At 36.1% G+C, this 16,560-nt stretch overlaps 1 protein-coding gene across 1 annotated transcript in view; it reads left to right on the forward strand.

Moving 5' to 3' along the window:
• The first annotated feature begins 3,405 nt into the window (after positions 1 to 3,405).
• LOC110446952 (protein piccolo-like) overlaps positions 3,406 to 16,560 on the forward strand; it is a 29,229-nt gene continuing 16,074 nt past the window's right edge. The window contains exon 1 of the mRNA XM_021492300.1: positions 3,406 to 3,888. Within this exon, the coding sequence (XP_021347975.1) occupies positions 3,837 to 3,888 (52 nt within the window). The 5' untranslated portion in view covers positions 3,406 to 3,836. The remainder of the gene's footprint in view (positions 3,889 to 16,560) is intronic.

The following is a 16,560-nucleotide window of genomic DNA, read 5'->3' on the forward strand; positions in this document are numbered from 1 at the left end:
CAGTAAAACATCTATATATCTATAATGTAATGTCCGGTGTGGTCACTACACAGATAAACCTAAATAGAGAGGTATCTTCTGTCGCACGTCACTATATATTCGAGCGTCGCATTTTGTTTTAATATAATAGTCTGTATTTATCATAATACATCAATAAATGTATTTTATTACACGCATTTGCATGGTTTCTGAGCTTATTCTGGTAGTTGGAATGAAAGAAAAATACTCTTCCATGCGCAGGGGTGTAAGATATATTCCATAATAATTATAATATAATTCCACCCGAGGGGTTTTCAAATTTGGCAAAAACCGAGGCTACCAGATTTGAAAACCCCTCGGATGGAGCCTCGTGTTTTACCAATGTTGAAAACCACTCGGGTGGAATTTTGCTAGATTTCCTCTATGTATGGTCATAGTGAATATCCTTGTATTGTAATTGTCTTTACTGCTATGTAAATAAATGTAATTCATTCGACCTTCCTGTGCTACATGTACACAGTATCGTTCATTGCGCTATGTTGTACTAAAACATGGTATATAACTTTGATATTTTGCTGTGGTATCATAACCTATAATGTACATTGTAGTATATTATATATTAGTAAGTTATGGTATTAAAATGTACTGTTGTGATGTATGTCAATATATCGTGTTATAATGTATGTCATTGTAATATGCCGTATTGTATTGTCATTGTATATCGTACTGTATTTAGTGTAAATTGATGTAGTTATAATATATAGCATTGTACCATTTTGATGTCTACTCGTCCTATTACTAATTAATTATGATTGAATTTTTGATAAGAGCATTGTATAACTAAAAATATCAATTCAATATTTATATGTAATTGAAACATACCTGGAATTATATCCCCTATACCATCTGCTATATATAGACTGGGGATTTATGCTTATTATTATATAAAATTTGCATCAATATTTTCTTACTGACCGTTTTATTCAGCTTTGTCTTTGTCATGTCAACCTAAGGAGAGAACTTATATAGGCCTAGCCTGCTTTTTTTTCCTATTGTTTACTCAATAAAATATGATGAAATGAAATGAAATGAAATGAAAAATGTCTACTCGTCAATTTGTCCTATTGCACAAGGAGATCAGGAATCTGACTTGCTTTTTATTTTGACGGTTTTACGTCCGTTATTACGGCTTTCAGACTTTCAGCAGACGTGAAAAGATAGAAAAATGAAAATAGAAGGGAAAAATAATGTAGAGGAAGGAAAGATACGGAGAAGGTAGGGGCGGAGAAGATATGAGTCGTCTGTCCTAAAACGAAACTGACACAGAACATCGATACATATTTATAAGTTCGTTTGTCACAATACATAGTGTAGTAAAACCTCGATACAATGTCCTTCATTTATATAGTAACGATAAAACAATAAAACATCAATAAAAAGTCCCAAGTTCTAGTAAAATCAACATTACAAGCCCCTTCACTCTCATCATACACTAAATTATCGATATAATGCCCATCTTTTGTCATTAAAGAGTAAAATATTTATATAACGCCATATAAGTGGAACTTTACTGAAAAGCCTTGATTAATATTGCCCGTCGTGTGTTACTATACAGTAAAACTTCGACATAACACACAATGTTTGTCACTAGAAATATACTTGTATTCAGAAAAAAAAGTCAACAACTTCGTATTCGTAGCCATAATCAAACCCTATTGGGAACCTGAACTACAACGCTATTGTGAATACAAGGAATCGTATCGTTTGTTGCCGGACATATGTCGATTTATCAGTCATAATCAGTTGCCAGTTAGTCATAATGCTGCGAAAATGAAGAATAGTGTGTCTATGAACAACAACATGAAACAATAACATTTGTGCACGGTTACCTGTTTATTTCTTGCAACAGTTACACCTCGTCTAAAAAATACATAAATAATCCGCCATTTTGTTATATGTCTAGTAAGGACATCCGGTACGGAATCCGGAAAAAAACCTCGGCTACTTTACAGAAAAACCTCAGCATAACACAAAACGTTTGTCACTTTAAAGACAAACCTAGACATAACACAACACGTTTTTCACTTTACAGAAAACCCTCGGCATAACGCATCACATTTGTCACTTAAAAGAAAAACCTCGATTTAACACATCATGTTTGTTACTTTACAGAAAAACCTCGACATAACACAACACGTTTGTCACTTTACAGAAAACCTCGACATAACACAACACGTTTGTCACTTTACAGAAAAACCTCGACATAACACAACACGTTTGTCACTTTACAGAAAACCTTAACATTACGCACCAATTTTGTCATTTTACAGAAAAACCTCGACATTAACACATCACGTTTATATGTACTCATAACACATCACGTTTGTTACTTTAAACCTCGACTTAACGCACCGCATTAGTTACTATACAATTACATCTCGATATGACGTCCCCTTATTTGTCAGTTTACAGTCAAACTTCGCTGTAACCCTCATGACATCATTTCTTTATTTCACTTTTTAACAATTCCTTTGTTTATCATCATCTTTATTGTCAAAACCCTGTTAACTGCATTTTCTATGTTTGCTATGTAATTGAAGTGCATGTATAACGAGATTTAACGGATTGTTTCACTGGCCAGGGAGTTGGATATTGAAAGGTCTCACAATGACGTCACAAATCAATTTGTCATTACGCCTTCTACATGTATTTATGACTTATCAATTCATTGCTGGTTCTTTTCCGAAAATTTCCCATTTATTTATTTATCACTTTAGATATTTTTCCATCGGAGTAAGTTGTACTTCTTTATAAACTGAAGTAAATATGAGCATCAGGTCTTGATTTCGAGAACTGATTTCAATTTTACAAAACACCTTCTTGTATATAGCATACGAGAGCTATACTAATCAGCTGTAATGTCAAAAATGAAACACACAAACATCTTCATGAGATTTCTAGACGTTTCCAATATGTCTCAATCACTTTACAACTATTTTAATTAAGCTATTTTTGAAACAAAAAGCGGTCCAGTCGTTCAGAGCATGGCTAACTTTAATTATTAAATTACTGGCACATGTTTCACTACATATTTTCAACGATATCAAATTCCTAAAATTTTAACTGAAAAGGTATGGAGTCTACTTAACGACATGATCCTAATATTAAAAAAAAAAACATCGTTTGAAGAATTTGAAATTTATATATAATTTATATTAATTTGAAATAACGACTTCTTAAGTTGACAATTCTTAGAACAATACTTGTGACTGTACAGTGGGCTGTTCTGGCGGTGCATTGTGGGTCGTTCTCGCGTTTATGACAGATTTATTGCCCTACTAGATAAACATGACATCCGTTTATTAATTACAAGTATATAAAAACAATGCATACAGGTAAAATAGTCGTATCTGCTAATGGCTCGAGCCTGACACATTTCGACGTTAGCTGCGAACTAGAAAGGTTTCCGTTGTTCACACCACGCTATCTATCCGTTATAGACAAAAAATATCCAAATTGATACCTCGCAAAGACCGTCAGTGTTGGTACAAATGTTCTTCATTCGCGCCACCTAGGACGACAGACAGACACTGTTAGATCTATAGAGAGCCGTATCATATCGGCACTAAGGAAACTTCAAAAACAGTTTTAAACATTTCTAAATGGATTTTTCTCTTTTCTCCTGAAAACTGCCGTTTTAATATTTTTCAGGAAAGTAATACTTAACTTTTGTTTTCTACCATCAACAGGACATATAATCTGATTGACATTCAAGAATTTGTGAGGTGGTTTTATATCTGGATGCATATTAAGACGTTTTTTAAATTGGATTAGAAAAGACATTTTTACAAGAGATTATGGAGAAAGTAACGATACGTTTTCTCGCCGTTTCCTTTGTGCTGTTTCTATGTAAGTATTGTTTTGATATTTACTTCCATTTCAGCTTATATAGGACATTAATTTTCAAAATATTGTAATTATTTTATTTTGATAAGGTTTTGTTTCTTCCATGATAATTTTCTATTGTATTCCCCACAACAAACCAGTTGATGTAATATTAGAAATTGTAAAAAAATGTATGTATTTACTAGTATATCGTTTTAATTTTCAACTTTAAGATGATGAAATGATTATCGAATCCGGAATTAATTGTCTTGGCCAGGTTTCATTTTACAACTTACAAAGCAATGTTGATATTTCGTTTGACTTCCAAAGGTTCCCAGGGTGAAACTGACAGAGAAACTTTAAACATATTCATTTTCATTCAACTTTTTTACCTTTTGTTTCCTTTTCATTATTATTATTTTTTGATAAAATAATTTTGGTCCCATTCAAAAAGTTCTGGTCCATAAAAAGAATTGAAAGTAAGAAAAAGGAAACGTGACATGGCGTCTGGTCCAGGAAATATGTTCTAGGCGTTTACGAAACGAGAATACCGCTGATGCAGAGTAAAATGTACCTTGCGCATGCGCCGTCCACAAACACTTTATTGACGTTTTCAGTTCATTTAGATGATTTAACTTTACGTAATTTACTCAACTTTTTATTTTACCTGTTTATTAAAACAAAAAGGTATTTTTATTATTATTCTAGCACGCCCCAGGTTTAACAGTAGATAATTCAGTATATATATATCTTAGTAATTTTATCCCTTAAAGCGCCACTTCTTTATTTCTCTTCAAGTTATAAGAATTCCTTAATGTGTTTCTGAAATATTATAACTTATTTTGACAAATAAATCTGAAAACCTTGAACGCCATGGATAAATTGTATAAATGAGGAAAGTCCATCGATTAAACCTGTTGGTAGACGCGCTGCGAAACCGAATATACCTGAAAATTTAACACAAGGGTAGGTACCTGACCAATCAGATGTTTCGGTTGCCTTGTTATAGTACGATTCGAGTCGATGTCCTGTCCGTATGAATTACACATATTAAGACCAATTGTGTTGTCAAAAATATTTTCAGGGTTTTCCATCAATTATACACAAACATTTTTTTACACGATTTATCTGCTAGGAAAATAAACCTATTTATCAGTTTAGCAAAATATGACTCTGTTCTCTAAACCTGACTGTGTAATGAACAAATGTCAACTAAGAAATATTTATTCGGGGCCATGTAGTGATTTTGTTTCCTTGTATTACTCAGCACTTGATCCCATTTGACCTTTTGTGTTGACGGGTCGTTTTAACGTTACAAACGACCAACACGTAAGTTTGTGTGGGGAGCCTGAAGCCTTTGTAAGCCTTCGAGATTGTTGTCGCGTTTACCATTACACAAAGTCGGTACGCTGGTGTGAGATACTTGATGCTTTGTTAAACCTTTATGAATGATCGCGACAAGTGAGCTTGAGAGATTGTAGTCTTTTGAACATGAGAGACTTGCTGCTTTGTAAAACCCTTACCAATGGACGCGACACGTTAGCTTGAGCGATTGTAGTCTTTTGAACTATTACAAACAGCCGGTACGTTCGTGTGAGAGACTAGATGCTTTGTAAAACCTTTACAAATGGAGGCTCTTTTGAACTATTACAAACAGCCGGTGCGTTTGTGTGAGAGACTAGATGCTTTGTAAAACCTTTACAAATGGGGGCTACACGTTAGCTTGAGAGATTGTAGTGTTTTGAACTATTACAAACAGTCGATATGTAATTATTAATAATGATAATAATTTGATGTTCATATATACCGCTTTATCACAACATAGATCGTAGGTCGTCTCAAAAAGGTTCGCAAATTACTATCCGTGGTTATAGGGCCTTTACAACCAAACAATATCTTTCTCAACTCCCTGGGGGAGCATACAGCCGGTGCTGCCACTTCGGCACTCACAGCTAGCATTCAACAATTCCAGTACTGCCCAAAGTATGAGACTACAATAGTAGATGCGTTAAAAAACCTTTACGAATGGACGCGACACGTTAGCTTGAGTGATAGATTGTAATATTTTGAACCATTACAAAACGTCGGTACGTTGGTGTGACTTTGGTTTCTTTTGTTTAACGTCCTATTAACATCTAAGACCATTTAAGGACGTGTCTCCATGTGTGTTGTGTATGCGTGTATGTGTGCCGGAGGCGGGGTATATTGGTGTATTTGCCTCCTTGTGATAGCACGGATCTGATGCCATCTTTTTAGTGCTTAAACCTTACTGAAATGCCATGCCGAAGGCACCCAGCACAGCATTCCGTCCAGTTACTCCATACCGACAACGGGTGAACCAGTTGTTGCCATTCCTCTAAATGCTTGACGTTAAGCAGGGAATAACAGCTACCATTTTTCAGGACGCTGTTGTGTCTCGGCATTCGAGCAGAACCCATTGCCCTCCTCACCTGGGTGAATGTTCAGCATTAACGCCAAAATTGCCAAGCAAAGCGCTAGTAAACAAAAAGTAATTAGAAGCAGAGAGAAACCACCAATATTGCAATGGGGGGGGGGGGGGGGGCACTAGATTAGTTGTAGTTTCTGCAATGTCCCTATAGTTGAAGAACAGAGAAGAAATATCCCGATTCTGCAGTGGCCTCACATACGTCGCCTTTTACGATATGAAGTGGGATATAGCAGGTATACTCCTACCTCGAACTTGCAGGGGGTGTCTTAATTTATACTGTAAGTCAAAAAAACTAGCGTAAAATACGAACAAAAACAAGAATTACACGGAGACCAATGAAAAAGTAAAGGAGAATACGACCATGTGTTCCGGAAGGGTAAGCGTCTTTGGCTTCATCGGCAACACCGCCATGGCTAAATCATAGTAATGTTCCATGTGTTGAATTTAGAACTTTGCTCTGCATACCACAAGCACTGATAATACAAGGGCTAATTTGAATCTTATTTTTTGATAATTAAATCCTTTTCAAGGGATATAAATCTAATGGTACATTGTGTAAGGCCTTTACAACCGTCAACAGATGACGGATGTATAAGAAACCCCGAAACAAACAGTCGTAAATATAACCATGTCATTAATTAATTATGTGTATTAAGTATATGTCAGTAACATCTAGTGAGATCCTGTTTCATACGTATGTACGTGTCACCCCAACCTGTTAACTTTGATGTTTATGAACAAGGTCGGAATAAAAATGTAATAACTATGTCAGACATGTAAACCTGGCCATGGCTTGTTCACCACGCATTATTAGCTTGATAGGAAATTTAGACTCGAAACATAATTGTCTAAATGCATTTTCCAACACTTTTTTTAAAGACTGTTTCTTTATATTCATAATTGCCAATTCATTCATAGTCTATATTGAAATGTATTGTTTTGCTAGTTTTTAAAACGTTTTTGCAAAGATTTTTTAATTAAATTAAGCGGAGCGTCATTAGTCTTGTCATCATTGCTTCAACTTTGCCATGAATTTTGCACTTTTTATCACGTTTTCATCACTAAAAGTATACTTACAGATTTCAAAGTTATGCGGTAAAAAAAGGCAAATAAAAAACAACTTAAAACGTTTAGAAATCTTATAGAAAAAATATTTTATTTTCAGTTTAGGACACATTAAGCTGACCAAACTTTGATGAACGGCATTGTAAACATAATTAAATCCCACACCTTAATTAAGTCCTACCGCAAAAATGAAAGGTGCATATATGGGCATAGAGACGGATTACGTAGTATTTGGAGAAGTCGTTATTAATATTACGTATATTTTGGGCGTATATTTAAATTTTTGTATGATTCATTTAAATATTTCATGCTCATTTGACGTTTCTCCATAACTTTGCAGAAACATGTACTATCCGATACCTGTTACGAAACTTGTTATTGTCACGTGAATAATAAACATCTTAAATAAATAAAGAAAAAAGAGGCCGCCAACCCCAAACCCCAACCCTTCCTCTGATGATAATTAGTTCCGACTATGCACTAGATGAAGGTCATCGTGGCAAGCGTCACTCAAAATCTCGTGACGTCACAAAATAATATGTTGATCAAAAACAAATAAATATAAGTGTTCAGTATGGGGATAGACTGATATCACGACTTTCGTGTTATTAACACACCCTTTATCAATCAGTAATGACAGTTACACTTTCCAGTGAATTATAATGACGTCACAGTAATCCTACATATGACGTCACTGACCTGTAGATAAGATTTCTCAATGAATACGACGCCGTATTGGTCATAAATGCGTAGCAGGAAAACATGTTTGTTACTTGAGCAAAATAAACAGCTCGTGCACTATTGCTGCGCTAATGCTCATCTTCACAACGTAGATTTCCTAGTAAAGTCAGTGAATATGGATATAAATATATTCATACATTTTTTTATTGTTTCAATAAAGCCATTTCACCTAGTCGGTGTTCATTTATTCGAAACTCGATTTTTTAAAGTATTTATGACGAAACTAACGAAACATGTTATACTTAAATGATATTTCAAGCTGACAACACTGTCATTGTTTACAATCTGTCTCTACCAATACGTAGTGTATTGGTCATTGACAGTACTGTCATAAAACGGCCAATTACTTGGCCAATTCCTTATCAATAACATAAATGGTCAGTGTCCGCTGAGCGTTTGTAACGGCTGTGTGACGCTACACGTGTGTGATGGCCGAAATATCATTATACTGTGACATTAATGGTAAACATCCATGTACTAATGAACCTGTACAAGTTATAGCTTCATTAATGATATGCACATTATAGGACAATACCACATTTACCGCCCCAATGGTACGTGTAACATCGTGTTGTATTCCTGTTTAAATAGACATGGAAATGCATAAATAGCCGAAAATACTGATTGATTAAACAACATGATTTAATTAAATATGTTGTCTGAAAACTGTACATTTGACAATATAAAATTCCGGATATTTTGTACAGCCATTTTCTAAAATTACAATCTCCACAAATCCGGATATTATGTAATAATTTGCTTTGTATGTTAGTCTTGATGAAACAATAAAATGGAGACATGCCGCTGAAACTACTAGCCTATGTTTAATATGTCTGATTGCTACAATCGAGTGACCAGCTTCTGAGCCTTTAAACGAATCAGAGCACAATTAATAACAGTGGTTTTTATTTATTGCTAATACCGCAAGTCTTCATTTTTACAAATCAGTCAAGTGTGTAATCGCTTCACAATGTCAGCAAGTCAGTCTCGTTGTCATGATTGAACGACGCCATTACGTGCGCAGTTTCTGTGTCCGTTTGTTTCTAGCACATACTCATTGCGGAATGCGTGCGGCGATAAACAGGTACATCACAGAAACCGGTCCTCTAACGATATACGCTATCTTATTGGAGTTTAAGCTTGTCCTGAGAAATATGCACTAGAGCGGTGACTGTAAATGGTTGATCGCATGCATGACAATACGGCTGGTCTTCCTCATGCAAAATGTAACCATGTGTGATGTAGATATGGCCTATGCGCAGTCGCGAGAGGACAAGCCAAGGAACATTTGAAAGGACAGTCTGAAAGCTAGATATCAGAACAGTTCGAAAACTGGGTTTGATTGCTTAACTTGAGAGGTCTTCCGGATAGCCCTTTCTGAAACCCTGATGTAAGAGTTCTGTCTCAGGGGTCTGTTAGGATTTTGACACCAGAGTTTTGAATGGAAGTTCTTTCTGAAACTTTGACAAAAAAAATCAGTCTGGAGCTCGGTCATAATGCTTCATCTTAGAGTTCGGATTGCAAGCTGGAAATAGTATATATCTAACTGTATTTGCAATGTTAATGTTTACGGGTAAGATATTGGGACAGAAGCAACACTTGTGTATTATTGGTCCAATACGGGGCCTCCGTAGGGGAGTCGCCAAGTACTGGCCACAGGTCGGTGGATTTAATTTACTACTTGTACTCCGGTTTGCATGCACCAACAAAACTTGGAACATCCTTTAATGACAGAATATGTTAATAGGACGAATGGCACAAACCAATAGGCCAAATCCGCGACAAGCGTCAGTTTCGACCCTAAACTTTGCAGCCATGGACATCATTTCCGCACTGCCGCCTTCCCCCTCCCTACATACTGATCAAATCTATCATTCTTTATAAGCAAAAAACAGGTTTGAGGAACATTCCACAAAACCTATTCCGTCTTTGCGTATTGCAGAGTTATCTTCTCTTGGGAGCAGGTATTGATTGTTACGTCATTGGTTTGTGTGAGAAAATTACGTCGTTTTCTCAAAAATTGATGACGTTACTCTCGCAAACAAGTGACGTAACAATCAATACCTGTCCCAAGAGAAGATAACTCTGCAATACGCAAAGACGGAATTGGCATAAATAAATCAAATTCCTTGAATATAAATCATAAGCTGACACTTACTCAAAAATGTCAAATAGATGAAAATCTTGTCGTTTGTCAATCATAAATGCATAAATTTCAATGTAGGTGATCAATCTTGTATTTTAATTTAAAATTTTGTATATTTTGCATAAATATTCTAATCATTTAACTCATTTAAAGATATTGTTATATGTACTAATCCTCTCCTATCATATTGGCACGTGAAACATATAGACGTGACTTAGATTTATCATACTTATAGCATTAATGCTGTATGAAATCTAAACGTGTTAATTTTAGGACGGATTTTATAATAAAGAAGTTTTCAAACGACTTTCCATCACATGTAATGTGAATGAATGCAATAGGCTCGAGTACGCATGTGGCTACACATTTTTTTGTCAAATTGTTGTTTAATGTAATTTAAGCATTTAAAAAGCGGACTGTCTTTTCAGTAAAGCGATTTTTTTATATCCAGAATGTTAACTTTAGGTCGAGAATAAATAACGAAAACCCCCGTTGTAGCTTTACAAGATGCAAGCGTTTATCAGATATCAGATAACAATGGGACAAGTTTGTAATCCAGCAAGTTCGGAATATCATTCGAAATCACAAAAGTGGAGATTTGTCATACTTTATGACATCACAGCTGATGATATTTACATACTTATTATATGTAATGTTATTACACTGTAAATCAGCTAATTTATATGACAACACATTTATTGTTTTTAGTGAAAATATCTGTAGCCGTTGACTTGTATTCTCAGTTGTATCTGTTATTCAAAAAACACATTGTTTTCGTTTAAGAACTTACAACAATTAAAGATTGGAACTCATACATTTTTAAGACGGCAATATTTGTATACGCTACGTAAAACCCTCAAATGTGTCTGCAATATATACATGAGGTCTGATAGCGCAGTATTTTTAGATGACAGAACTTCCTTATAGTAAAAAAAAAACGGCCACCAGTCAAATGGGTCCGTATCCGGTTGTAACAGTGTATTACATTGTTGTATGTGTCTGTCAGTGTGTCGTCTCAGCACCTATTGGTCACAATCTCCCGCCACATTTGACCAGTGGTTAACGAACCTGGCTATCCCATTAACGTGGCCTTAGGCCATGTGATGAGCGTGCAATGGTCGGTAGGTTAATTAGTCTTGACCGTTACTGTGTTACATTTACTTTAACTAAAGAGTGTCGCAAATGATCAGTTTGTAGCACGATTGACCATTACTATCATGCACATACATGCTACATTATAAGGTGTGTAAGGACGGTCTATGGTCAGCAAAGCTTGACCTTTATCAAACCTAGCATAAGCTATAATGAAAAGTGTGAGAAATGGCCTATGGTCAACAGACTTGACAGCGCTATACTAATGCTGCTTGCACATGGACATTATAACGCACGACAGAAATAGTCAATGAATACCAGACTTGACCGTTGATATACTAATGCTGTACGGACAGTATAATACACGTTAGAAGTGGTCAATGAACAGCAGACTTGACCGTTGATATACTAATGCGGTACGGACAGTATAAGGGACGTTAGAAGTGGTCAATGAACAGCAGATTTGACCGTTGATATACTAATGCTGTACGGACAGTATAATGCACGTTAGAAGTGGTCAATGAACGGCAGACTTGACCGTTGATATACTAATGCTGTACGGACAGTATAAGGTAGGTTAGAAGTGGTCAATGACGACCAGACTTAACCGTTGATATACAAATGCTGTACGGCCAGTATAAGGCACGTTAAAAGTGGTCAATGAACGGAAGACTTGACCGTTGATATACTAATGCTGTACGGACAGTATAAGGGGCGTTAGAATGGGTCAATGAACAGCAGACTTGACCGTTGATATACAAATGCTGTACGAACAGTATAAGACACGTTAGAAGTGGCCAATGAACAGCAGACTTGACCGTTGATATACAAATGCTGTACGAACAGTATAAGACACGTTAGAAGTGGCCAATGAACAGCAGACTTGACCGTTGATATACAAATGCTGTACGGACAGTATAAGGCACGTTAGAAGTGGTCAATAAAGACCAGACTCGACCGTTGATATACTAATGCTGTACGGACAGTATATTACTATCATGCACATACATGCTACATTATAAGGTGTGTAAGGACGGTCTATGGTCAGCAAAGCTTGACCTTTATCAAACCTAGCATATGCTATAATGAAAAGTGTGAGAAATGGCCTATGGTCAACAGACTTGACAGAGATATACTAATGCTGCTTGCACATGGACATTATAACGCACGACAGAAATGGTCAATGAATACCAGACTTGACCATTGATATACTAATGCTGTACGGACAGTATAAGGGGCGTTAGAATGGGTCAATGAACAGCAGACTTGACCGTTGATATACAAATGCTGTACGGACAGTATAAGGCACGAAGGAAATGGTCAATGAAGACCAAGTATAATGCACGTTAGAAGTGGTCAATGAACGGCAGACTTGACCGTTGATATACTAATGCGGTACGGACAGTATAAGGCAGGTTAGAAGTGGTCAATGACGACCAGACTTAACCGTTGATATACAAATGCTGTACGGCCAGTATAAGGCACGTTAAAAGTGGTCAATGAACAGCAGACTTGACCGTTGATATACAAATGCTGTACGGACAGTATAAGACACGTTAGAAGTGGCCAATGAACAGCAGACTTGACCGTTGATATACTATTGCTGTACGGACAGTATAAGGCACGTTAGAAGTGGTCAATGACGACCAGACTCAACCGTTGATATACTAATGCTGTACGGACAGTATAATGCCCGTTACAAGTGGCCAATGAACAGCAGACTTGACCGTTGATATACTAATGCTGTACGGACAGTATAAGGGGCGTTAGAATGGGTCAATGAACAGCAGACTTGACCGTTGATATACAAATGCTGTACGGACAGTATAAGGCACGAAGGAAATGGTCAATGAAGACCAGAGTTGACCGTTGATATACAAATGCTGTACGGACAGTATAAGGCACGTTTGAAGTGGTCAAAGAAGACCAGACTTGACAGTTGATATACTAATGCTGTACGGACAGTATAAGGGACGTTAGAAGTGGTCAATGAACAGCAGATTTGACCGTTGATATACTAATGCTGTACGGACAGTATAAGGCACGAAGGAAATGGTCAATGAAGACCAGACTTGACCGTTGATACACAAATGCTGTACGAACAGTATAAGGCACGTTAGAAGTGGTCAATGAAGACCAGACTTGACCGTTGATACACAAATGCTGTACGAACAGTATAAGGATTGATATACTAATGCTGTACGTACAGTATAAGGCACGTTAGAAGTGGCCAATGAACAGCAGACTTGACCGTTGATATACAAATGGTGTACGGACAGTATAAGGCACGTTAAAAGTAGTCAATGAACAGCAGACTTGACCGTTGATATACTAATGCTGTACGGACAGTATAAGGCACGTTAGAAGTGGTCAATGAACAGCAGACTTGACCGTTGATATACTAATGCTGTACAGACAGTATAATGCACGTTAGAAGTGGTCGATGAGCAGCAGACTTGACTGTTACCATATTACTGCTTTTTAACGATTTTGATTTTTTAAAACGTTTACGTGGCCACTGTTTGTAAATCTCATTATTTTATTTTTTTAATCACGAAGAAAATATGTAGATATAGTCATTCCAAAAAATACTCATTATTAACGTTTTTAAGCTTTCACAAAAATCATTTAACTTATAAACATATCCCTTTAACAATCAGTCCGAGCTGTATAATATAGTATCAAACGTATTGCAAACAGATGTTCGATAACTTTCAAAATATCACATTTTTCCGGAGAAATGACTCCGGACACCAACACGATTATTAATCGTAATTGTTTACTGATTCATCAAAGAAGATATATCAGTATGAATCACAAACGGCGTAAGAAACCAATATCTGTCATATTGACATATATGACGTCAAAACATTCCATAAAGAGCATATCGATTTTTTACGAACTTATTTTCTATGAAACTCTCGCTGATTGGTTGATTAAATGGTAAATGAATCGTGTGTTGGTTCTGGCCAAACACACGTGGTTAACACGTGACCAGATAACTGAAGCACCAAACCAAAGCGTTTCACTACATGTCAGTGGTTAAAAGCCTAGTTCGCATATTGTCGCACAGTTCCGCATAAAACAAAAAACGCACGTATCTGATTGGTTCAAAATCTGTAATGATAATGTAACAACATCGCTGATAGGTCAAAAGTTAATCGATAAAAAGTTCTGGAAATAAAAATGACCCATGCTCTGGTATGCAGACATGGAATATCCCTCTGCGCACTACACATATACGTGTGTGTTTACATGGACCGCACTAGGTTGCATGACCTGTTTCTGTTTACAGTACTAAACATATATTGTTAATACTTGTTTGTATCATACCTTTTTGTACTGCTTTCGGAGTAGAATACCCATACGGAATTTGGTAGAAAGGGGAACATTAGTTAAGATGAATCAACAGAAATATTTGCCATTGTATTCTCTGTTCTTCATGTGCTATCTGAAATTGTCACCCTAGATATATTGATCGTTTACATTGACTTTGCAAGGTGTTAGCTGGAACTTCTGTTGTTTTTTCGGATTTAAAACTAAACGATCACCGTAGGTTGGGAAGCAGGAATGTTACTATCGAGGAGGGGAAACTTGCTTATCATACAGCTTAGTAGTAAGCCACCATCATTATATAATGTTAGAATAAATTACTTATATGATAAGTCTGTAATACCATTGAATTACAGTAAAGTATGGTCAATAAAATCGAAATGGTTAAGTCAATTTTTGTTTTTCAAAAACAATTCATTACCTATAAATCTAAAAAAAAGAAAAATTGAAGTACTTTGTTACCTGACCTGAACAATTCTTCGACAATTAATAAAAGAACGAAACAAACCTTTTGTTTAAGGTAGGATTTTTTAGTTTCATGGGTATGCCATACGTTTGCTGAGTTATCTTACAACTGCATTCCGCATAGATATTGTCAACCAGGATATCTTTAACATTAAATCATGCATGGTAGGGGGAATGGCACCAGTACCTTAGGTCAAAAATATATTAATTCTTATCTATCAAATTTTATGTTTTCTGAACGCCTAAGAGGAAAAATTTGGAATGTTATTGATTGAGAAAAAGTGTTCGTCATAATATTTTCGTGTTTACGGGGGACACGACTTGACAGCACTAAAGCAGCTTTGTTTACGACAAACGTTAATACAACGGACACACGCAAAAACCACTGTGACGCCACACTACGTCACAACAGTTCAATAAAGTAAAACAGATATTCATCATTTCTTAATGATGTATCGTCAAAGATATTTTTCGGCAGGTGAGTGATTAATAGAGAAAGGTGACGAAGCTTCTTAGGTTAACCAGATCTAAGTCATAGTTCTTCTAAACCGCATATATATATATTTGTGTATGAGGGTGTGTGGTTGATACGTAAAAAACAACGTACGACGTCGAATTTAAAATCAGTAGAGATAATCGGCAATACACACAATAAACAATCCTAACTCATGAGTTATCAATCACGATACATTTATGTAACCCGATGTCAAGTCGCTATGGCCGACCTGAAATCAAGTTTGATTATAAAAAAATCACGGAAAATGGAAGCATTACTTATCTCACATTAACATGTATTTAGAATAGGCAAATATGTTTAAATCAAAACTTACTGCTTTATCGTAAAACTCGTGTGTTGACGATGTGCTATATTTGACGTTATGCCGTTGTGGTATATTTTGTTGCTGTTTGTTGACGTTGTGGTCTAATTTGTCATTTTTGATTACCCTGTATTACAAATAAGATTATTTTTATTTGTATTTGACCTCTAACAAATGAAATCAAATAAAACACAAAATAGCTCAAGGGGAATTTATTTATGGATAATTCACAATTTCGAACTTAAAAAAAATAACAATACAAAAAGCATCTGAAAGACACATGTCAATTAAGCGTATACATGTTTAATAATGTGTGACACAGGATGTATGGATTATATCGCTTGAATATGAAAAAGTTAGTATCTTAATGTGTGTAGGAGTAAACATGATATCGTGCTGTACGGGGGTCAGACGTAATGGGCTAACAGTGTTACACCGGACGTTAGGGCTAACAGTGTTACACCGGACGTTATGGCTAACAGTGTTACACCGGACGTTAGGGCTAACATTGTTACACCGGACGTTAGGGCGACAAGTGTTACACCGGACGTTAGGGCTAACAGTGTTACACCGGACGTTAGGGCTAA

Source organism: Mizuhopecten yessoensis, unplaced genomic scaffold (genome assembly GCF_002113885.1).
Source record: "Mizuhopecten yessoensis strain PY_sf001 unplaced genomic scaffold, ASM211388v2 scaffold3079, whole genome shotgun sequence".
NCBI lineage: Eukaryota > Metazoa > Mollusca > Bivalvia > Pectinida > Pectinidae > Mizuhopecten > Mizuhopecten yessoensis.